This window comes from Cyrtonyx montezumae, unplaced genomic scaffold (genome assembly GCF_038088225.1).
Source record: "Cyrtonyx montezumae isolate F1298 unplaced genomic scaffold, pur_monq_1.0 scaffold_17, whole genome shotgun sequence".
Taxonomy (NCBI): Eukaryota; Metazoa; Chordata; class Aves; order Galliformes; family Odontophoridae; genus Cyrtonyx; species Cyrtonyx montezumae.
In genome coordinates, this window is record NW_027071903.1 from 23815174 (window position 1) to 23840436 (window position 25263).

Here is a 25263-nt window from a genome sequence, read left to right on the forward strand (position 1 = left end):
AAATCGCTAAATTCATAAATATGATTGAAGTCAAAATGGGATAGTCATCAATTATTTCTGGTTTTGAGTAGATACCTTTGCAAAGCCCGGTTCTTACGGAGGATTCAACCACCCCACAATGCCCCAGCGCTGAAGTCACAGCTGGCTGCTGGACATCTGAGGTTCCCGGTGTGGCCTGTAACATTGTTTAATTCGCCCTTAAGGCATGAGGTTAAATTTTCCACGGGGTACAGAGGAGTGCAGGCAGGAAGAGAGCCCCTAGGTGGCATCAGCAGCCCTGGGTTTTGGCTGCTCCGCGTCTCTCACGGGGAGAGGTGAGGATGGAGGAGACTCGGTAGTTGTGACTTGTGGAAATGCCTTGCTTGGGTGTGCTTCCCTTTCACTCTGTAGCTGTTCCGTGCTGGCCTGTGCCTGCCAGAGCTGCCACTCTGTTAGCTGAGCAGTGCGCTCATCCCTCCAGTAACTGAAACACATTGCAATGTTGTTGCGGCTCTGCTTTCCAAATATTTAATCAGAATGCTTTTACAGTCATTTTACTTCTTTATCAACGTGATCCAAGCCAGACAATGTAACATGGCATATGTTAAGATGTTAATTGAGTAAAAAACATAGGCGGCTGTTTTCATAATTTTCTCTATAAAAGATCCTTAGCTTCAGTTTAACATTTCTTTATGTTTCTGAATGGAAGGTTATATAAATATAAGCTTAGAGCTGTTACTCTAAGAAGGAGAGGTATTAATTCACTAAAACTAAGAATTAAGGGCTGAATCGTGCGGGAACTGCTGGGAGTGTTTGATAGTACCACTTACTGCAGCGTGGTTGGTAATCCTGCTATGGAATAGTTCCTCACAGCATTCAGAAATAAATGGATCTCTTTATAAATGTTCTGTGATGTCATCATAGATCTGGAGGAGATATCCAAATCTTTTGAAAAGGGGTGTGTTCAGTTTAGTAATTCTCTTCTATTTTAACATCACTTTTCATAAAGATAACTCCCTGAATTGCACTACTGATGTTTAGCAGTGGAGTCCTTGGGAACTCACTGGATTTTTGGAAGAGGCAGAGAGGTGGCAGAAAGCTGAATAAGCCACTGCACTTCTGGTTACTGTCAGCACCAGAATACCTCCTGTGGCTGTGAGACAGCATGCTCGCTGTGCAGGAAGGCTGGGGAGCACTGCTCACTTCGTATTGTTCCACCATAGGAGCAGCCTTTCAAGCCTACATTTAGCCCTTAGTGTTAAGTAGTTTGACAGACAACCCTTGAAAATTGTGTTGGGGAATGATTAATGTAGCAGGAAATGGAGATTTTTCATAGCTGAGTAGCTAGATTGTAAAAGTTCATATGGCCAAAGTAATTCTTCTGTGGCATACAGCTCTGCTATCTCCGGTACCTTCCATGCTTATTTTGCACCATGTCTCCGTACAGATGGGCTACAAATGAGCTTCTGGGAAGTTTCCTTGTGGCTGCTGAGCAGCCTCTGTTTCTGGTCCTTGTTGGAACTGCACTGAGCGTTTGCTGGTTTTGTGCTTAACTCTCAAGAGAAGAGGCTCGTGGCTTTCCCCCTGACTTGCTTCTTCAAAGGAAGCTTATTTTAGAGCTTTATAAACCTGCTTTCCCTTTTATTGTCTGAGATGGGAACTGCTTTATGTGAGACACTAAATAATTAACAGTGATGACAGTAACTATGCAGTGGGATATTTGTTTGTAGTTGCAAATTTTCTTCCTGCATAGTGTGCATCAGGTAATAGCACGACTTTGTGCATGTGTCCTGGAAGCCCTGCAGTGGGAAACCTTTCCTGTCTGGTCTGGAGTCTTATCCTGGTTTCACAATGCATCATATAGCCACGAGCAGTTACAAAAGGCTGTTCCTGTTCATAAATTGCATTAGAGTTCATGAGAGTAATAATGTTTATCCTAGGCTGTATTCTGAGGCTATAGAATGTGCTTTCAGGAGGGTATTGCAGTTTATGCAAATGTTTCTAGTGTGGAGCTGAAGGGAATACACAGACTGTTTGTATCCAATTCACTGAGGGTGTTAAAGCCAGAATGATAAAGTGTCTGTGGGCTTCCTAAGTCACTTTACTTAAACTGCTACAGTATTTTTCTGCTGTGAGTTGCGGCTTCACTTTTCTCCTGACTCTGCAAACTGCACTTGTGCTGTTGTTCACACCTTCCTTTGCTTGAGGATTAAGTTCAGCCTTAGTGCAGAACCATCAGAGCTGCGTCCCTTGTGACTTCTAGGGCTGGGGCCATTCCCGGAGGTGCAGCTGTCCTTCTCTGCTGGACACAGAGCCATGAGCCCCTCGTTGGTGCCCTTCTCTATGCACTGCTGCTGGGACAGGAGCTGTGCTGTGGGGCTGAGTGCTTGCAAGGTGTGATAGCTGTGCGCTTCTGCGTGGCCCTTCAGTATTCACTGGCTGCCATCTCCAGTGCTGAATGAGCGATTTGCATTTGAAAAGTGGTAAGGGTTAGTTCCAGTGATGTGCAGGCTTTCAGAGGGTTTATAGAGTCATCATTAGAGTTCTTGTATCTCTTGTGATTGTATGGCCTCCACTATTTGTGGCATTAAGGAAATACTAAATATGTCCGGAACAGCTGAATTCTGCCATCTCTTGTAATAGGATATTCCCATATTACTCACGTAGTTCAGCTGCGTGCTCCTGAAAGTAAGGTTGGCAACATCTGGTTTTATGCCACTTTGAAAAAAATTCCATCTCCTTACCTTCTCCCCGCTCTTTCCTCTCCACCTCCCCCTCAGTGCAGAGTAAACCCAGCTGAGCACCTGAGCAGAGAACACACACTTCTTTCTGCTCCTGCCAAGTCAGGGTTGTTAAAACAGGGCTGTTCTGAGTAGAAATTCACAAACAGGCCAAGGAGAGCAGACATGCATACTTTGGCACAAGATGGAAGAGCAATGTGAGGAAATGCTTTAGTCTGATTTCATTTCCCCCCCCCCCCATCTCCAGAGATAACTACGGAGCTTGAGAATGGCTGCAGCATTTAGGAGCTTAAATTACTGCGGCATTTGGAAGTAAATGTTCAAGAATCTGTCTGAGGTCTTGAGCTTAAAGACTGAGTCAGAAACTGAGTCTGTGAGCACTGACGAGGAGCTTCCCAGGAAGGCTGTCAGCTGCAGCACAAAAACTGCCAGTGCGTTTCGTGGGAGGAAATGGGGCTGCAGGTCTCCATGAAGCACAGAGGCTTTATAGGGGACTGCTGTCATGCTTCTGGAAAACACAGGCTAAACTACCCCTCTTTTTGGAGCTGTTTAATAGATGCTGAGCCCTTGTTTTTGAGCACTGTACCTGATGGCTAATGGAAGTTCTTCAGAAGGGAGCTCTTTGGTTCAGGCTGGTGTTTTGGGTTAGAGCTGAAGTTCTCGAGATGCATTTCTGTGGGCAGTGGGACTGAACTGCCTGCAGTTCATTAGGCCACCTCTGCTGCCCTCTGGGGTAGCCTGGAACTTACAAACTGGTATTGTCTGCTGAGTAAACCGCTCACTGTTGTTCGTGTCAGGATCAGTGGATCTTCTTTTGCAAAGTTTTGGTTCATGGTTTTATACTGCCAGGTTCTTGCGTTGGATCCATGCTTGTGCAAGCTGTCCAAAGTGGCCACCTTCAGTATCCCTCACAGAGGACAGCCTCCCTCAGAATCAGAAAAGGTGCTTTGTACCCTAGATGAAACTGCCTGAAGTAGCCCGCTTTAAGTTTTAAATCAAATAAGGGAAATAGTTTGATGTTGGAGAGACTTTCAGCATAAAGGGCTACAGAAGGATGGGTGGCAGAGCTGCGCTGCTTGTTGGAGGCCATCACTAAAGTGGAAGTTTTAGCAGGCACCCAGGTGCTGCATGGAGCAGTTGTCCAGAAGGAGCAGAGCTAGCTGTTGGCTTCCAGTACTACTTCTAATTTTAGTTTTCCAGAGTGCTTGAGTCACTAGTAGATTCAAATAGTCATTTTCATTAGTGAGAACATGTACCACTTTTGGTTCTCTGTTACTAGATGTGGAGCAAAGTGCGTGAGTGGTAGCCACCAAGCATTAGAAATAGCTCCACGTGTGGGGTCTGATTCAGCCATGCTTTTGTGATTGCTGGTTGTAGGGGGGTTAACTGAGCGGACTGTTGCCAGAAGTCTCTCAAGGCTGCTGACCAAATTAAATCTTGGTGCCTATGAAAGTGAGTACAATGGATGTGGTTAGTGTAATTAAAGTAGTTATTAGATAATTGATGCATTTGGCAGAGACAGAAGCAGACTTCTTTATTTTAAAATTGAAAATTGTCAGCTTTCAAAAACACATCTGTCCTGTAAATAAGCAAAGGAAGTAGTGGGGAGCAGTAAATGAAATTGGCAAATATATTGTAACTGAGATGGCTGTTAGTTTACCATGTTTGCCACTCGTCCTTTTATCTCCTGATGAGATGGAGTTATGCAACATCTTAAAATTGCACCATACAGAGCTTTTCTGTGCATTGCCAAGGACCATGGCAAAGGTCAGTGTCCCTGCATGTCCCCTGTCAAAGAGCTGGTTCCTCAGGGCTGCTGTTGCCTGACTTTGACATGGATCCACTCCTCTGGAAGATAAATTGAGAAGCACTGATGTCATTAAGCACAGGCTATGAAGTCAGGCTGTTAGCTTGAGTTCTGGTTAGGATGAAAAAAGCCTCTGTTTACTGGTAACAAATGGCTACAATATCCTTCTAGTGTATTGAGGAGAATGGAACAGGAAGAGAATATGTTGTCCTTAAAATAGATATCACGTTTATTCCTGCTTGAGCCATGGGACCTTTGCCTTTTAAAATGTCATAACCAGTTGATTTAAAAGGAAAAGAAAGAAAGAAACAGGAAATCGTATTCACTGGTCCAAATAACGCCGTGTAGCTGTTCCTTCTAGACACTGTTGTGGTGCTGTGCAAGGGAAGGTCACAACTGGAAGAGCCTGAACTGGATCCGAGAATTGACGCTTAGCTGGCTGATGTTTGGAGATGAAAGGACAGCTCCGCAGAGCTCCTGCCCAGCTGCCTCCTGGCAGCTTGACTCTTTCTTTTTACAGGAAGAACGTGTTAATGCAAATGGGCATGCTTATGTGCAGTTTGGCAGGATCTGCCAGGACTGTCAGCCGTGCTGTGTGAAGCACGCCTTCCTGAAAAGCCTAGCACAAAATGTCGTGTGTGGCTCTGCAGAATAGCGGCTGTATTTGAGCTGAGTTGGGTGTGCCTGTACCCTGCATGCCTTTATCTTCTGTGCAGCTTTTTAGTATTAAGCTATCATGTGAAGCTGTAGAAGAGTTTAGACATAAAAGAGGATGCACGTGCCTGAGCCCCATTGCCTGCTGCTGTAACTGCTGCTTTGTGAGAGCCTGTGGATCTGCAGCAGCAGCAACATTGTGAGATCCTGCTGGGGGCTGGAGGCACTGGGGCAGGGTGGAGTGTAGGGTGAGAGCAGTGCTGCAGGAGCAGCTGGGTGGCTTTGGTCAGCTTGAAGTCAGAGGCAGTGGCGCTTCTTAATGGCAACAGGCAGGTTCCATGCTTCTGAATGTCCTTTGAATTTGTAGTGCACTGGTGGTTTATGAAGAGTGAGGTGACATTTGGGTGTCCTTCAGCTGCTGCACTAGATGGGAGCCACTTCCCCTAGGTGAGGAAAAGCTTCCATTTTACCGTCTTTAGCATCCTTGGCGTGCACAGATCCCGAGTAGGTTAGCTTCACTCCCAAATGTCTACCCATCTGATCACCTTAACATGAGTGATCTTCAGCAGGCTTTTCATCTGGTTTTACCTGTGTTTTTTATTGTATTCTGTCATTCTAGCGATATGCCATTATTGTATGGAAGGGAGGCATTACTAATAGCAGTTTCTGCAGGACATATTTTAGACTTTCTGGTTTCAGAGTGATGCTGTAACAAGCAAGACAACCAATCTTCTGCCTCTTTGTACATCGTGATTTAACAGTAGATGCTGATTCAGTAGTTCTACCTCCTATTACCACCAGACACTAGAGCCATTTGTTTTGCTTGCTTCTCATTTTAGTATATCCATCAGATATTTTACTTGGTCTTTTTTTTTTTTTTTTTTTTTTGTATGTGAGTAGCTTGTATACAAAAATAAATAACTGGAAATGTTTTGTTCTGTTAACAGGAGGCTAAGCTGTATATTATTTTACTAGCAATGAAATGTTTCCTAAACTTGGAAATTGGTTGTTTAGAGCTCGCTCAGTGTCCAGCAGTGAAGCTCGTGCATCTTTCATGTGAAAGCTCATTTTCATGCTCAGAGCAGTGATTAAACGACTTCAGCTAATATGGAGTCAGACAAAGAATGTGACACGGAGTATTCTAGGAAGTACAAAAGTTGCTTATGGTTCTGTTTATGTTTAAGTACAGTAAGTTCCATGCCACCCCTTGGCACATTTACCAAGGTCTTTTATGATGAACTTGAATTCAGTCCCTGCCCAGTTCTTTTTAGTAAACCAACTGAAAGGTAGCGAGATGGAAGTGGAAAACTCCGACGTAAGATGATGGTGGGAAACCAATTGTGCCTGCTTTTTGGCAGCTCTTCGGAAAAGCTAGAAATAAATGCACTGAAGTGGTGGGTTTAATGAAGCGTGGTGAGAAAGAGGTGATAATTGTGTTTACAGATAAACAAGTACATCTGAATTGTGGAAGAGTTTCCATTAGTACTAGTGAGATCCATCTTTGCTCCTTTGTAACTTGAGATAATAGCTCCTAGTTGCAGTAATATTTCATTTTAAATGTAGGCCTTATGCAGAAGAGCAAAATGGCAAGAACTAGAACAAGTTGGGTTTGCTGTGACTTTCTACCTAAAAAAATTGCAGGTTAAATATTGTTCCACAGACTAATGTGAGATTTTGTAGCAGGATATTAAGTCTCTAGTACAGTGGTAGTAATTGGAATATGTAATATTTTCATAATAACTGTTTAGATTAATTCAAAATTTCTGTTCTCTCTTTCTTCCCTCACGTCTAGCAAAACTGTACAATCTAAAGTGGACTGCATTTTGGTAAGTACAACTCTTGAATACTTCTTAATATTTAATAAAACTGTAAGACCAAAATAGATGACTCTGGAGACTGACAGCTATTATCAAGCTGTTCCTTGGCAGTACTTCAAAGTACTACCACTAAATGTGCTCATAAGAATGTATCGTGTGGTTTGGTGTTCCTTTCCCGGGGAAGTATTGCCCTCTTAGCACCAGCAGCAAGTGGCTGTGATTTCCCCTTGTAGAGGCTGTTTGTATAGATATGACTTAGATGGGTGCCTGACTCCTTTTGTAAATGTGATTTTGTTTAATGCAAGATTGCATCTCACAGATCAGAGTCTGCAAAAAGTTTACTGTGCCATTGTGTTCCATTGCACTTTAGGCTCTTGACAGTTGTTGTTCATATAGCTTCCATAAAGTAGTCAATTCATGGCCAGTACTACATTTTAAGGAATTAACTGTTCTTGGTTTGTGTGTTAACTCAAAATATGACAGACAAGTGTCCTAGTCTGTGAAAACCTTGCTGAAATAATAATAACAGGTTGTTTGGTTCATCTGTTTAAATCTTGCTAACCTCTGCACACCATCTTTGATACTTTCCCAGCAAAGAGCCATGCTACAGGTCTTGTTTGCTCAGCTGTACAGGTTTTTATTTATTTTATTTTATTTTATTTTTTGGAGAAGGAAAGACCTTGAAATACATCAGCATATCTATCCTTTGTAAATTTAAATAACAGGATCTAGATGGTGATAAGAGGTTATTTCTGGGAAGCAGATATCTAGGACAAACTCAGATGATTTGTTTGTATTTAATAGGGAGCAGGTTGCAACTTTCTTTAAATCAGAGTCTGAGTTCATAAATCTCAAGACTGGAAAGGACTGCTTATTCTAACTGTCTACCTTTGGCATTTCATCCATAAGTACCAGCGGGTGAGATAAAAAGATGACACAGACAACCATCTGGATACTATCATGTAGAATCTGTTCAGCTGTGTGGCTGAGCTAAATAAGAACGTTCCTTAAAGTCATGCTGTCAAAGTCTAATTCAGATAGCACTGAATTCTATTCCCTTAAAATGTCTTGATTTATCATGATAGGAGGTTTAAAGTAAGCTTCATTATTGTATTGCAAATACAGTAATTGGACTCAGTTTTACCTATGCTTAAAAGAATTCTTGGATGCATCCAAGTAAACATGTGATGTAAAATGTCATTTTTTGTCCTATTTATTCCTCAGTGGCATCTGTGGACACAAAACAGGTGAATATAAAATCTTTTGTACACGAGTATTCAATTGCAAAAGGGCAAATTGCACTTGTAGAACTCTTAAACACTGGCCTTTTCTGCAGTAGAAAATAAGAAGTGTGGATAAGTTCTTAAGTAGCATCAGAGAAGGAATAAGTAAGTAACAGTATCTGTCAGCTGCTTCTTGGAGATCTGTTTTAAGAAAGTGGAATTACATGAGGACCGTTCTTGCTTTAAATTCTTCAGATTAGTGGAATTGGGATACTGGCAGAGGAATTGTCAGTTTATATGAGTCAGTGTTACCACTCATCTGTGCAAGTTGACTGTGATCCTCCATGGAGTGGACAGTGTTTTTCTGAATAGTCCTCTTGCAAGCAGGCGCTCTCCATGGCTTGGCTGGGAGCAGAGTAGCAGTTTCACGAGGGTCACATTTTCTGTTCCAAGTGCTTTTTTGTCTGTGCTGATGAGCTTCAAGGAGTTCTATCAGCATTGGAAGAGCCACTCTCAGTGTAGCAGAGGTAGATCTAATGCTGATCGGGTTATTGGGAAAAGTAAAATGTAAGATAAGAATAGTTTCAATAAATAAAAATGAAGTTGAATCCTGCCAAAATGGTTGGTGCATTTTACGTGCTTTTGGAAAGCTGTGAACTGCAAGACAGAAAGTGGAAGTATGCTAATCTAAAAGGCTGTGACTGTATAGCTCTAAATTCCTTGCTTGGGGCTTCCTTGCAGGCCTGTGGTCTGCACGAGGCAGGTGAGCAGGTTGCCTCTGCAGAGAACTGTGTATGGGTTTGTCAAAGTGGTCCTGGAAGTGGAGTGTTTGGAGCTAGCCAGTTCCTGGCTGCTGGCAGGGTGTAAGCCCCAGGTTGTGGGCAGTCAGAACATTTCCTGTAAGTGCACTTTCTTGGGTTTGGTTCGGATAGAAATCCTATGAGGGCCTCTGATTCAATCTCACATAATATAAACCATTAATGCCCATCCCTTGCCTCTTATGTATTTATTTATTTATTACTGTGAAAAGGGAATTTAGGACCAGCTTTCAATTTTATTGGAAAGTTACTGATGGTGGCATAAAGCCTTTAAACGTGGTCAGTTTTGCTAGCAACCTTAACAGACATCGGTAGATACAAAGAATCAGACTGGGCTTGTTGTCTTTGTTTGGTAGCAGCGGACACAGCCACTGTGTGCCAGAGCAGCACACAAATGCTCCTTAGGACATAGGCTGCCTAATTTAGCACAAGGAGAGGAAAAGGAAGTAAAGGTGAGGGTAATTGTCTCTGTTGTGGAGGTAGCTAGTGTCAGAACAGTACAGAAAGTAGTAAAACTTTTCACACTAGAACTGCCAGTTTTATTCATACAAGAGACCAAAGTTATGTGCCTTTTTCCTGTTATGCTGCACCATTTACATTCTGTGACATGCTGTCAGCTTCTGGAGGATCATAAGAACATCATATGCTGTGCAATCCCAAAAAAAGAGGTAATTAGCAAGAACCGTGGTGTAAACAGCCATTAAAAATTCATTGTAACATCTTTTTAACTGTAGTAAACATGTCTGGAAGTCTCTCATGACTTTGCTTGTTGCATTTGTTGCCACATACTAAGTGAACTCTTGAACCCGATTTAAAGAATGGTATGCCCCGTGTAATTCCTTAGCAAGTAGGTTAAGGTTTCCTTCCTTACTCTTCTGAAAAGAGATCAGTGCTGGTGGTGAGAGATTGCTGAATTGATGGCTGTGAAAGCCAAGGCTGCCACAGTGACCTGAGCAGTTCCAGTGCAGGCGGCAGCGATGTGTGCGAGCTGCTGCTGGAGCAACCTGCTTCAGTCCCACTGCAGGGGAGGTGGCAGCTTGTCACTTTTTGGCCCTTCAGGAAACAGGCAAAAGCTGTATGCAGCTTTGGCAGATGTACTTGGCGGCTGTCAGTATGAGGCTGCCATGCATTTTTAGGGCTTGTTTGGAATATTTAGCACCTGAAATATGTTTCGGCTTCTGTTCAGAGAAAGCATACCAAGTGTGTTTATTAGCAGCTCTTTAGAATAATAGGTTCAGTCTCAACTATTAGCTATTTTCTGTCTTGATCACATTTTCGGCAAACCATCTGACCTCGAGCAAATTATTTAACCTTTGCTTCTTGTTTCTCTCTTTGCACAGTGGGGAGATGATTGCTTGGCTAATCTGCTATTCTTAGTCTGGTTGTTAAATAATAGATGTTTGTTCTTTTGAAATACGACAAGTTTTAGAACCAGACTGCCAGTATGTACAAGTTGCATTGCCTTTTTTACTTAGAATATAGTTACTTATAAATACACAAAATGTGAGAGGGATTTTGAGATCAGTCTGTGCTCTCTAAAACATTAGTAGTTTAGAAAACTTGCAGCAGTGCCCTGGCCTTCAGCTCATCTTGACTAGAACCTAAGGACAGAAATAACTTTCACTGTAGAAACAGGAAATTTGAATGATGTTTTCCAGCATTCAGGAATCTGTAATTTTGCTAGTCACTACTTACTGTAGTGTTCCTTTATATAAATTTGGCCTGACTAGATCTTTTCTTCTTTAAAAAATAATCCTGGGAAAAAACAAATTGTCTGGAGTTTCCTATGGTAATCTGTTTTGGTGACTTTGGGTGAACATTCAATAACATTTCTGATGTGGCAGATCAGCAGTTGCAGAAACCTAGATAGAGAGACCCAGCTGGGCAAGGTCAGCAATCTTTAAGCAGTATTTGGTGATTCTGGAGACTCAAGCTGAAATCGTGTTCTCGAGTTGAAGCAGGAACACGGTTAATTCACACTTCCTGTGTCACAGATGAATTTCTGAACTGTGTTCAGTGTTAAATTGATTGTGTTTTTTTGTTTGTTTGTTTTGTTTTTTTGGGGGGCCAATAAAACATTTTAGTGTTTATTCAGTGTCGCAGTGGAACTAGGTGTGAAACAGAAATAAGGGTAAATAAAAGGGTAAACTAAAACCCAGTTATCTTATAGCTTGTTTACTCATGCGAAAAGTCTGCTAGGAACAGAAGCAACTTTCTTTTACATTCCTTGAGGTCCTTATTCTGTATCGTTCTCAGGCAGCTTAAGAACAGAATCGTTTGGACCAGATCTGTTTGTCTGCTGATGCACAGATGTAGGCTGATCTCTGGTTTGTTTGCTATGTATTTTCTTGGTGGATTTATGTGTCTTTGGCTATCAAAGCAAAGATGAATGCCAGAGAATACTGTTCTTTTGTGTGTTACTGTAAGGCTTTTTGCCTATGACCTGAGGTTTCTAGTTCTTTGTCCTTAGTTTTTTGTGTCTATGATCAGTAAGATACTTTGAATATTTGGTGTATTTTTTTGTTAAACTGAAGCCAAATTATAAAAATAAATACAAATGCTGCCTGCCCCCCATTTTCACTGAATCTGCCTTCATTTGATGTGGTTCCAATTAAAGGAGATAAATATAATGTGTGAAGCCCAAGAATAGCAGAGTGGTGCTTCGTGATGGCTTCACACCTCAGTCATGCAGCCAGTTTAGCACCCCTATGCATCTTTCTAACACAGCTCCAAGAAGTATGGTTTATAAATAACTTTTAGAGAATTAGATTTCTTCCTGATTTGATGAGAACCAGTCAGTCAAGGTCAGGTAACTTCAAGCAAAAGGTTTACTTAGATCCTTTTAGATCCTTTCAAGTAGTCAACAGAGATTCCCCAGACATTTTACCTTATGCTTGTGTAATAAAACTGCTGTAGCGTGAACTGTAAGTGCCTACACAAAGGGGGATTTGTCCAAATGATGCCAGCGTTGCAGTCTTCTTTTTAACGCTCTGACTTTTCCACTCCATTCCACATAATACACAATTAAGATTTCTGCCAAACATGATATTGACCTATTTTCTTAGTATATTCTGTGTTGTGCTTTGTTTTTATTCATTTTCATATGAACTCAAAGTGAGGCAAGGAGAAGTTCAGGATGAAGGAATCTTCCCCCCAGGTCAGAGCCTCTTAGCCAGCAGGCCAGCTGAGATGTTCCTCTGCTTGCCCAAATGCTTTCTGATTGCATTAAGAACTGAAAAAGTTTTGATCCTCGGAGCAGTAGTGGAGCTAGTTACTACAGAATTCACCAGAACTTTACCACTAGAACTAGCAGATCTCAGCTGAGGTTCATGAGGAAGTTGTCTTTACCAAGGTTGTAAATGAAGTTTTGGGAGTTTTAGAAATGTTCCAAGAGAGCAGCCTAAACAAAACAGAGTATTTAGAAATTTTCAACTGAGATTTCAGTTGTATTCCATCCCTTTGGTATAACTTCTTCAGCTTTGAGATGGTTTTCTCTAAATAGATTTGGTTGCATCTAATAAGCTTAGGTTCATCTAATTATCACCCAGGTAGGATTACCTCCATGAGCTTCTTCTGAATCCTGGCAGCATGTTTTCACCTGTTTCATAGAAGGTCCCATCTCTATGGGAATTTATGTTGCCATAGCTGGAAGCTGGAGGAGTTGCACAGAAAGTGCTGCCTGTGGAGAAGAGGAAGTTTAAGTGAAAACGATGGGACATTGTTTCTGTTTGCCTTCCTCTGCTGAGAATACTGGGGAAGCCATAATCCTCATCTGCCTTAGCTCTTGGGATGTGGTTTTTGTTGATGAGAGGTGCCTGTTTGCTAGCATTGTTTGAAAAGGACTCTGCTAAAAAATCCCAGTCGTATTTCTTTACCCATCAGTAGTGGATCTTGTTTGAACCAGGGGCTTGTCAGAGGGTGCCTGCGTTGCTGTTCCTCTGCAGCTCACACAGAGCTTGTGTGTGGCCCCTTCCTTCTACCGGGGGACAGCAGAAGTTGCTTCAGTTGCAGTGGGCACTGTGATGACTACTGCATTTTCTGATGAGAGGACAAAACCGCCCTTTATGTTGCAGTGTAGCACATTCAGTTTGGAAGAAGGAGGTTGTTTTTCACCTCTGCTCCAGAATAATCAGGATTTGGTTTGTTTTACATGGATGCATGGATCTAGCTCTCACTGTGCACGGTGACCTCCCCTGAACCATGCCCTTCAGTGTGCTTCTCTGATGTTTGCCATTTTAGACTAAAAGCAACTATGTTTGGGCAACGTAATGCAGTGTGAGGTGTCCCTGCCCCTGGCAGGAGGATTGCAGCTAGGTGGTCTTTAAGGTTCCTCTCAACGTCATTTTATAAATTCTTCATTGAAGGATGATCTCTGCGATAACGGATTTATTGAAGGAAGGGCCACCAACCTTAGTGCTATCAGGTATACCCGGACGGAAGAGCAGTTTTACAAAGTGTACCTACCAATTTAGAAATAATCTTTCTGGCTAGTTGGTGGTATGCACTGTCGCTGTGTAAGCTGTTACAGGGATGTAGCATGATTGGTGGCCCAGTTCTGCAGCCAGTTGGGATCGGGGGGCTTGTGCACTCTCCTGGGCTTCCCACTAGTCCATGCCTGGGGCTGCAGTCAGCACAGCACCAGCCTTAACCTCTGTACTGACAGTGCTTCTACAGCATCTTCCTGAGAGAGAATCCATTTGGTCCTTACTGCATGGCTTAACTCCCACTGCTGCTGAACATGGTGGCTGTTTCAGAGTCTGTAAGGCTCATGTTGGATCACCCAAGCACCAGGCCCAACTCCCTCCTGTGTCTGCCCCTCAGCTGCCTCATCTGGAGACAGACTTAGTTGAAATGTGCAACGTAGCTATTGATGGAGTGCTGTGTATCACAGGATCAGGCCTGAGGTCCTACATTGTTAGAGTGTAGCTGTTTTTTGTCGCTGTATTCTCAGAAGCGCTTCCTACCTGTTGTGAGTGTATAAGGAAAGCTTTCAGGTTGCACGACTGGTTACAGAAGTGTTCTGTTACTCTAGTTTCTCCAAATTTTGCTTTTGTTGTATGACTTTTGCAACAGTATTGCAAAGCTGGCAGTGTTGACCATTATTTTCTAGTGTGCCGCAGTGTGCAAACAGAATATTTCAGCCCCTTATTGCTCACTGTAACGTTTTTCAGATAAGTATTATCCTTTATGTTTGAAAATGCATTGTCTTGGAACGTGATGCTGGATGAGTTGTTAACTGTCAAACTCAACTCTTACAGTTTGCTTTTTCTTTCCCCACCTCCTTTTGTTTTTAACCAAAATACCTTTGTTATCTAGCAAGAAGTTGAGAAGTTTACAGACTTAGAGAAACTCTACCTCTACCTTCAGCTGCCTTCGGGTCCCAACAATGGAGACAAAAGGTAAGTGTGTGGCTGTGTGTGAGGGTGAGCAGCTAGTACTGGAAGCTTACTTAAATTCCCATCAGCTTACCTACTGAGCAGGCATTTGTGATGTGTTTCGTAGTGGAAGCTGTCTTTATTAAATGTTAAGAACTTACTTTGCTGAAGACTTTTAAATTTTTGAATCTTGACTTCTTGAAGATATTGTAAGTATAAACATCCTAAAATGAGAGACCCATCAAAGAATATATTCTGCGGTGTGATCGTTCCTTCACATTTTATGTAGGAACTGGTAATATAGGAATGGGTAATGTTGGTGATGGTGAGGAAAAGAAAGAACTAGTGGTATTTCTTGTAGCATTCCTTTGATTAAAGGAAGACCTAGAAAACCAACCTGAAGATGACAACATCATAACATTTGTATCTGTTCCCAGTAGGGCGATTATAGACAGACAGGTGCCTACAGGAAGCACTCTGAGCACTTGCTGAGTTGAGCATGTGCAAAGAGCTGGAAAACTCTTTAGAGTTCAGCAAGAAACGCTGTAAGAGTGGTGATAGGTGCACTGTAACTCACCACTGTCTATGCATAGCTGCTTATCGGTCATGAAGGAGAGTCTGGAGTTTTATTGTTAGATTGTACAGGAAGGAGGGAGGTATTCCTTCCAAAGCCTTTAAGGGTATCTGAGTAGTGAGGTAGTGGCTCTTGTTGTCTCTGGCACTTTTTGCCTGTGTAAACTGACAGTTGTAACAGAGGAGGAACCACAGAGTAAAATCTTCCTCAGAGATTTCTTTCTTCTTTCACTAGCGATCAGATCTCCATGTCATCCAGCCGTGCGCAGCAGATGCATGCCTTCTCTTGGATACGGAATACCTTGGAAGAGCACCCTGAGACATCCCTTCCCAAACAGGAGGTTTATGATGAGTACAAGTGAGTGTTCCTAAATTGAGTTCATGTGACACGAGCTCTGCAGGTGCTCCATTGCTGTACACGTACAAGTGCATATGGAAGAACGAGGCCCTCTATACTTTAGTACCTATGTTACTAAGAGCATAGTGGCTGCGTTGGGGGTGAAATGTCATCATTTCAGTGGAGAAATGTAATCATTTCAGCTGGTGAAGGTAGGATCAAATTGTCTATTACCTGTGCTGAAATAGACAAGTATTTCTTAACAAGAAAATTTCAGTATGAGTGTTGCCCATGTTTTGTGGGCAGAGTGGTATAGGGAAAAAGCATCAGTTACTATTTTACAGTACATTTTAGTCTGATTATATGTACTTGTATATGTGATTGTCTTAATGAGTATAAAGAGCAGAATTGTTCCTGCATGAAAGGCGTATTTTTGGATGTAAGATCTAGCCAGTCTTTCTGTCCAGAATAGCATGCAAGTACTGGTCCTTCCTGCAGCAAACCTGAGTTCTACAGGGATACAGTGTATCTGAATATGCATGAAAACAGTAACCAAGGCCACTGTGAGTCTGTTTTGTCAAATCTCAAAGCCACCGTGTAATGAGAAGGCAATTAGAAGCAAGGGAGAGGGAGCTGCCTGGTGGAAGTTGGATTTGAATTCATTTACAGAATATTCCCCACAGGGAAAAAAAAATCCCAAATGCCTGAAGATGAATAACAGATTTATGATCTAGTATGAATATTTCCATAATCTAGACGATTATAATATTTCACAAGGAGCTGACTCCCTCCACCTCACGAGTGCCTACAGGATTCAACCCTTAGTTGTTATTGCAGCGCTGCATTATGTGAATACCTCATTTTAATTAACTCTCTCTGGTAGAGGTTGTTTTTTTCTTTCTTCCTACTGAGCAGAAGCATGATGGCATTAGCTTGCCTGGGGTTGATAAACACACACACACACACACACCTATTTCTGAAATCTCACTATTGACTTGAATAGTGACGCAGCCTGGAAACGTAGCCAATGGCACAGATGTGTCAGGGTAGCCAATCCCCGAGCAGGAGCTGCTCACACAGACTCAGCAACAGCGGCAGCTGCTGTGCAGGAGAGAAATGGAAGCGTTATTCTTAAATATATTTCTTATTTAATAATTTATTGCCTGCTTCAGTGACAAATCTGCTTGGCTTCCATGCTGTGCCAAGCTGCAGATGCCCAGCAAAATTATCATCTACAGATTTTTGAGTGTGAAATTTGGATGGCTTTTGTATATAGCTGCATCAAGTATTTGTGTATTTAGAAGGTTTTTTTTCTGACAAAATAAGGGTGGTAAGCAAATATTCAGGAAAATATCAAATGTTTGGAATCCGTTCTCCTTTGGAGGCATCTGTTTCATTTTTTAAAATTTCATTTCTGTGAGTTTATTTATGAGCTATTCTTGTGCACACCAAAGGAAGAGGAGCTTTGGTGTGGGAAGAGGGGGAACAAGGCATATAAATAGATGAGTTAGTTTTGATAAATCATTTTTTGTTTACCTAGGGGATGTTAAGTCTTCTTAAACTGTACGTTTGTCATATTTACTTGTTACAGTTTCTCTCCTCCATGTGCAAATATAGGTGTTGTATGCTCACATTCTGCATGCATTAACCAAAGTTGCAAGGCTTCAGAAGGTTGCTGCATCGTAGCAGTACCTCAAGTCCTGCTGTAAATTTTGGTCAAAAGAGGTGTGAGAAAAATACTGACCTTCTGCAGTACCGTTGAGTTTCTTTCCATGAAGATAAAAAAGCAGAAGCTTACACTCCACAAATGCAGCCTTGGCAAGTATCAGTAGCGTTTCCAAGTTCTTCATAGTTCAGCAGTCTTTGGTCTCTAAAGTAGTTCCATACAACGATCCTTCTTTCCTCCTCCTTACTGTTTAATTGGAATTTCAAATCTCCGAGTAGAAGTGAATGGGGACATTGACTTTCTGAAAGGGGTAAAATAAATGAAAAATGCATCATAATGCAAGTGCTTGGGAAGGCTGAGAGCTTGCAGCTGAATTTCAGAAAGGAGGTAAATGAGAGCTGTTTCACCTCTCTTGTTGGCTCTCTGATACGCTGTGCCATAAGAAGCTGTGCTTCTGTTGGATGTGTGCAGTACTTCTGCCAGCTGCCTTTAAGAGTGATAGGGGAATACCATCTGCAAAATATTATGAGGACTCATGGTGAGCTGCCTGCCATGTTATATACCCTACAGAGAGTAGATACTGCTTCCCATGAAATCTTTTCAGTGTTTTCTTGAAGTCACTCTTCCTTAGCCTACCTCTTCCTGAAGTTCTTTGTTGTAACCCATCTATTAGAAACCAGTTGTTTTGGTGGATTGGATAAGCAAAGATCTTTGTTTTGTTTCATGCAGTAAGTTCTCTATTAGTTCCTACTCTTAATGATTCTGCACCCATCTTGTATTGAATTCAGTGATAACAGAGTAGTAAAGTGTGTACAGTGTTGTGTGTGTGACTTTGCCTGTACGTACAGCAAGACTGAAACTCCCTTCACATAATGCTGCTGTTTTACTATGAAATTGTATCCGCTTTGTTATCAGCTGCTATGGGTGTGTTGTAAATAACAACAGGATGACTAACAGATCTATTTTATCTTCTGCCACCTCTAGCTGATGAGCACGTACTTCACAGCAGTAGCACCTGTTAATCCTTGTGCATTATTTTGCATGTTGAACTATTTCATCTTCTATTGTTCTTGCATCAAGTCATTTTAGTTTTCCTTCTAACACCCCAGTGACTTTGTTTTAATGATGCCTCCAAGTATTACACAATTAGGTGATTATACCACTTTTTTTTCCAAGACTGTTTTTGAATGGCTGTGTGTACAGACTTGCTCTGACCCTTCTGTCTCAGTGCAGTCTGTTATTGCCATTTTATCCAGTTGTTTGCCCAGAATGCTAATTAAGCTGAGCTGCATAGTCTGACTACCTTCATTGGCTTTTAGTCAGTTGATCTTTTTGGTTGATTAATTCAAGTGCACTCCCACTGTATTTTATGTCTCGAGTACATTTAATTTGAAAATCCTACCAAAGAAAGGACTTTCCTTGCCCATTGTACTCTGTTGGGAAGCTCTGTATGAAGGAACATAAGCTGTGGTGTGTCTGTTGTCATTCTGGTCTCTGTGTAGACTGCCCCTCATTTCTTTTACCACCCACCCTTGAAATAAGCACGGCAGCTCCTGGGCTTAGTGATGTGCCAGGAGAGCAAGTGGCAGAGAGAAGAGCTTCAGGGAAGCAAGAAGCTCCTGCTCTCAAGTCAGAGAGATCACAGATGGACATGTAGGATCCTCAGCCAAGGCAGGAGGAGGAGGGACCTTCTGTCTGAAACCTGGAATTACATGATAATATTAGTTCAGAAATCACAGTCTTGCAGGAACTACAAATACAGACACAAGGGGACCATATAGCTGTATGTTTATTGCTGCTAGTGAGTAGTTGTCTTGAAACAGATCTGCTTCACTTGATGAACGTTCTATTTTTTTATCTTCATAGGGAGAGGGAATAGTTTTAACTTTAAAGTTCATTGATTGGTAGTGAACCAACATGATTAAGGTTTTGTTTTGCTGACGTTGAATTTCAGTCAAAGATATTGCTGACTATAGCAGAGGAATTTGGAGAGCCCTCCTTTACACGGTAATCGAGACTGCAGGGCCTGTAGTCAGCATCAGTAAGTGACAAAGACCTGCCTTCTAGGTTTTTTCAGGGGAATGTTAAAATGCAGCAGAGCTTGGCAAGATGCAAGATTAAAAAAAAAAAAAGTACAGAGACCTGTCTAGGACAGTGCTGTGTATGAAGCAGTGTCTTAATTCCTAAGAAGGTGCAGGAAAGCTGGAGAAGTATTCCTTTGTATTAACTTCAAAGGGTCAGATCTGGAATCCAGATGCTGTGACTTGCATACACTGAAATGAATATTGGGATAAAAATTCTCCTGATACCTGATATAGGAACTTGAACTTGTTGGAGGAAACCTCTCGAGTTACCTGATCCAGCCCATCACTGAAAGCAGGGCTTGAGTCTGACATTTCACAGGGGCCTTACGCAGATAATCTGTGAATGAGGAAAATCAAGTATTAGAAGGGCAGCGCAAAGAGAACGTTAAACGTCTTTGCCTGTTTTCTGAACCTGACTGGGCAAAGCATTGAGTAGCCTGCTTTAGTGTTGTAGCTGAGCCTGCCTCAGGTGGTGTTTGAAGTCCTACCAAGCACTCTTGCCACTCAGATTTGTGCGTGATGCTGTAGCTCCATGGGTGGAGCTTCTGCAGCCACCGACAGCTGCTTTTCCTGACGTCTGTCACTGTCGTTGTGAAGGCTGGGGGGAGTTACCATCTGAACTACACTGCATTTGCTTTTGCATTTCGGAGGGAGAAACAAAAGTCTGGGTTTCTTGGTCTTGTGGCTGACAGCTGTCTGTACCAGGGTGCAGGCAACATCTGATTTGGACAGAGCTGGAGAGAGTTAGGGGAGAACAAGCTCTATAGGGTAATGTTAGAAGCAAATAGTATAAACGTTGCTGTTCATCAACGAAGTGATGACATCTGTGGTGATATTTTGCAAATGGAGGATACCTGCATACAGCCAAGGTGAAAACAGAAGATAGCTGCTCTAGTATTTTCACAGAGGATAGAAATGCAGTGGAAGTACCTCAGAGTATATCCTGCTCTCTGTACTGCTACTATTTTCAGAGAAGACCTTTCCTCTGGCCTGCTTGGATGCAGGTGCCTTCGCTAATTGTTACTGTTTTTGCCAGGTGATGCTGGGAGTGAAACTTCTATTTCAGAAGTAATGTCTTTCCTTTCACTGTTTCTCTTTGATGAGCAGGGATGTATTTGCCTCTATGCCGATGATTGTAGTGGGCAGTGTGGTGTGTGGAGTGATTGCTTTTCTGCTCTCCTGCTGTGATGCCCACACAGAACTGTCTACAATCACCTCCTCTTATTCAGAGATGTGCTGTTTTTGTGTATTTCTCTTAGGACTTCTCAAGGAAAAGAGGTCATTGCTATGGTGCTGACTCGGTGACCGTAGGAAGTCTGAATGAGAGTGTTTTTACTGTATGGTTTTGGGCCTGAGTGTGCTAACATCTATGAAATACCACAAAGCTCTTGGAACCGAAGTCAGTATGTAATAGTGTTTGTATCTTTGTGCAGCCCTAAGCATTTGCTATGTAGATTAACCTTCCAGAGGAGTTTACATTTTTTTTCCTCTGCTTTCACATGATTGTGATTTTCCAGAATGTTCACATTTTGCAGTGAAATGAATGGTTCTTGTTCTCTGCCTAAAGGAGATATTTTTCTAACTATCTCAGGCATTGAAATAGATGAATAGATGTTGAAACAAAACTCCTGCTGTTTTTGAGCATTAGACAGATAATGGTGCCCATTTTACTAGAACAGTAAATGTAGCAAAATGAGATCTTTTTTTGCCTTTTTTTTCCCGTTACCAGATTGGTGTACTCAGCTGTATGAAGGTTAACACATCTACACGTCTAGGGGCAGTTGAAATCTGTTAATTTGGGGCCATTAATTAAAACAAGGGTGTCTATAAACAGATCTTACAGTTCCACGTGGGCGAATAGTTGCTTGGCCAGTAGTAAGAGGACTAACTCCTCAGTACGTGTTTCTGTTACCCTTATAAAGATGAAGCTGGTTCTATGGGAGGATAGGCTTCATTAAATTCAGTTCAGTTGAGCTCTGTTAAGTTGCAGTTGTATACACAGAATCTTTGTCTGGACACAGTCAAGTTGCTGACCTGCTGCTTTTCAAGTATTCCTGCAGGACTTCAGACCTTACCACACTCAAGCCATACTTCTGGGTAGAGACTGTCACTTTATTTTGTCCTAAAATAAGTGAATTGAAGCATAAACTTAAGTCTAAGTTATGGAGTATGTTTTAACTGTGCTCTAGTTAATGCCACTACTTGTTAAATCTTCACATGACTTGTCTTTGAACTCAGCAGAGAACAAGGCAAAAGCTATGATATTAATAGCTCTGTGTATACATTTTTAATGTATTCAGTTCGTTGTGGATAGCTTCATTAATGTTATATGTGAATCTAAATATGGATGGGTTTGAGTGTTTTCTTTTGATAACCTCTGATGGAGTCTAAGATGTAGACTGGCCTTTTGTATTAACTTTGCTTCCATTCACGTTTTATTTCTCTTTGCTGCAGGAGCTATTGTGACAATCTTGGCTACCACCCATTAAGTGCTGCTGACTTTGGAAAGATAATGAAAAATGTCTTTCCAAATATGAAGGCTCGTCGTCTAGGCACAAGAGGCAAATCAAAATATCCTTTGCTAGAACGCTTCTCAGTAACTTTTGCACTTGTCTGGAGAATATCTGCCATTATGGCTTAATCATCAGCTAAATTTAGAAGCAGTGTTAAATAAAAAATGCAACACTTCCCCAGAATTCTTAAAAAATCATTAATTGCTATAGTGTTAAGGTGGAAGGTAAATATACATCATACTGTCTTTCTGGGTTTTAATGTTTATTGTCACAGCAGCAAGGAACCACAGAAATTGTATCACTATCTGCAAAGAGAGATACAGGAGTAAAGGAACTTGCTTCACATGCATGCAGTAACTAATACTTTATTAGCAAGAAAACCTCAAAACTGTTAGTAATTTTTTCAAAGGAAGTAGTTCAATCAGCAACAGTTTGCATTTCCAAGTTGAGAATGACACCTTCCCCTGAGAATCCTTAGGAACCATTATGAAGTAGCCTGCTGCCTGCCTCAGAATAACTCTTGCTCTATCAGTGCGTGTTTGATGCTGTGGGTAGGCTAAGCCACTGCAGTATGCAAAGGAGGAAGGGTGTAAAAAGGCCAAAAGACATCAAGGTGCTTGCAGGTTCTAATTCAAAAGCACTCAGAAGGAGTAGCTGTCGTGATAGGTATTCACTGTAATCCTGGCCGTGCCATGGTTTCACTCAGAGCATGCTTATAAAGGCAATTAAGTGCTAGTGGCCTGCCCTAAGTTATTTGTTTTTTGTAGAAGAGACAAAAAACCCCTCACATATGGAAAAATTACATCAATTAATTTTTTTCATTAAAAACAATGTTGGATTATCTAGTAGTGGAGTCTAAAATGTAATAGTGATGTTCTGGATGGAGCTAGACAAGTTTTAAGGAAGAAATCATATGCATTAATAGCTTGACCAAGGAGGTCTCTTGCAGTTGTTTCTTAAGCTTCTAATTCAGAGTAGTTAAAATATGATCTTATCTTGTTCCTTAATCGCCTTCTTACATTTAATTTATTATAGTTATACTCCATCCATGTTAATGCAAGCAGATGTAAACTCCATGGTCTAGGGAAGAGAAAAATACAGGCATTCTTAAAATAAGTGAAAAATTAGTGATTCTGAGATGGATTTGCTTATCATAGGGAAGAGACACTGCATGAACTCCAAGAGTAAAGCTGTGGGGAGGAAGAAAGGCTGATTTAATTCTTAGGTGTATAAACAAGTGAGAAAATAAAGGTAGGAGTATTTTTTTTTCTGTGTACAACATTGATCAGCATACAAATACATCTTGGTGTTTGTGGCCATATTTGTAAATGAGATAATGTGTTGTGTGAGAGCCAGAAAACAACTATACAAATCTTAGGAAGAAATATATTAATGTGAGAACTTCAGTCTCTTTATTTGAACATGGAGATTTTCTTCAATTTGTCGGAGTCCCTTAGGAGAAGATCAAATAGTTGTTTGGGAAATTAAGCAAAAAGAGGCACAGAAAACAAACAAACGAACAAAAAGTACAGACAAAACCTCATAATGAGTAAAAGCTAATTGTAGGAACAGGTTTGGTTTTTTTAGCATCAGTTAACTTTTGGAAATAATGTATTCATCATCTCTTTCTCAGTCTGGCTGGGGAAGAGAGTTCAGTCCAAGTCTGTTAAAGATGTAAATATTGGTTATCTGGTTAAAACTACTTGGCCTAGTTTAGTAGTTCTTCTGTGTCATTATCAAGTAAAGTTCATCGCGCCCAGCATCTCTCCTCTGTATAGATGGGGGAGCCCACTGACATGCCCAAGAATGCAGCCATTATGAGCTGCTATTCTGCCCTGCTATGAGGTTATGTTAATGGCACTAAATTTGAGATCTCTTGGTGAGTTTGTGTATGAGAAGTAAAGGAGGAATTGCTGCTCTACCTCCCTACCCCCAACTAACAAGCAGAAATTATGTAGACCTTAATTCTTGATCACGTATTGCTACAGTGGACTGAGGAAGAAGGCTTTTGTGCATATGCCAACACTGCCCAACCTTGACTTTCATAAAACTGGAGATGGGGTATGGTATATATTTGCTTATTCGTACATTTGTGCAAATTAACGTTTATGATTTTTACAATCTGAAGTTTTTAAAGCAGATTGAAAAGCTGTGTAGTTCTGAACATTTTCTTTACAGTGCTCAGCTTCTGAGTTCCTGTTTGGTGGTTCTGTAAAACTCATGGAGAATTGAAGTGCTATGGTTTTTAACTCTGACCCTGTTTTGACTTTATATTTAAAATACTAATTCAGCATTGAGGAACTCCTGTGAAAGAAGCAGTTCCTGTGTGAATGGCTGCTGAACTGCTCATACTATGGATGTATGGATGTAGGAAGAATCAGCTGCAGGTGGTCTGAATGTTAGTATTTGCACTGGTTTTCTTCCAGTAAAGTCAGCTCCAGATAGCACCTTTGGAAATGAGTAGTAATGCTTCATTTTTAATGCTACTGATGTTGTGATCTTGGTCTCCCAATTTCATGGAAGTATGTGGACATAATTACTCAACTTGCATGTTTCTCATCATCATTTGTTCTGTATTCTTGTTTTTGCTCTTTAATAACATTCAATTACTAAAGTAACCTTTGTTTGTTTGTTGTAGTTGGATGGGACAGAGCCCTCTGGACAGCTACAAAGTGCTGATGAGGAAGTTGTCTCTGCGGCCTGCCGGCTTGTTTGTGAGTGGGCCCAGAAAGTGCTAAGCCAGCCTTTTGATACAGTCTTGGAACTGGCTCGTTTCCTTGTCAAAAGTCACTACATCGGTACCAAGTCAATGGCAGCTTTAACAGTAATGGCAGGGGCACCAGCAGGTAATGAGTTCTGAATCGGTGGGAATTTCTTTCCTTAGAGTAACATAGTGGAAGTAAGAGGGACTTCTTTCAGTCTTTACCTGGTCTGGCAAGAAAGAGTAGTGAGGCAGCTGGGTGGGCCTGGAACATTAGGGATTGATGCATCTCGTCTTCCCTGTTCTCAGTGGGAGCATATCCGGGTTTGGGTCACGATGTTTTTGTCCTCTCCCATGAGCATTAGCTGAAATGAGGCATGATGGCTTTAGTCCTTTGTTGACCATGTCAGTAGTATCTCTGAGGAAGCATTTATTTTCAGGGCAGACTTTAAACAGTGATACCAGTTGAGTCTTGAGTATGCATTTGCATGATTTCTATTTATGTCACTGTGAACTGTTTTCTTGCTGGTAGCCTGGGTAGAGAGATGTGAATATAAGCAGTGGTTTCAGGTTTATTTTGTGATGTCAGCATTTCATGCTCTGAAGCTTATGTTATGTCACTGTCATCTGCTTGATCACCTTTTGCTGTGGTTTAGATTCATATTAATGGTCCTGTTTTAAGGACTGGGGTAAGAATGTCTAACAAAACAGGGTTGTGTTTCTTGAGACCCTGCTCGCTATCTGAGGGAGGGGGAGTTTCAGTGACAATGTAATAGTGGTCAACCTGAGACGTAGGTTATCTGCAGTCTGGTCACTTAGAAGACTTTGGAAAGCCGATTACTTCTCTAGAAGTCCATACCATTGAGTAAACACCTTAGCAACAGAGAAATTGAAGCAAGAAAACCTGTATCAAGTAAATAATTAATGAAATAAGTCTGAGGGGTCTTGTTCAGATTGGTTTTCTAGTTTATATTC

At 41.4% G+C, this 25263-nt stretch overlaps 1 protein-coding gene across 1 annotated transcript in view; it reads left to right on the forward strand.

The window, feature by feature from the left end:
• Nucleotides 1–25263, forward strand: part of RFX7 (regulatory factor X7) — a 47896-nt gene that overhangs the window by 15641 nt on the left and 6992 nt on the right. Inside the window, exons 2-7 of the mRNA XM_065733748.1 lie at nucleotides 6974–7007; nucleotides 14356–14438; nucleotides 15223–15345; nucleotides 21529–21655; nucleotides 23574–23648; nucleotides 24226–24433. Coding sequence (XP_065589820.1) covers nucleotides 6974–7007; nucleotides 14356–14438; nucleotides 15223–15345; nucleotides 21529–21655; nucleotides 23574–23648; nucleotides 24226–24433 — 650 coding nt within the window. The remainder of the gene's footprint in view (nucleotides 1–6973; nucleotides 7008–14355; nucleotides 14439–15222; nucleotides 15346–21528; nucleotides 21656–23573; nucleotides 23649–24225; nucleotides 24434–25263) is intronic.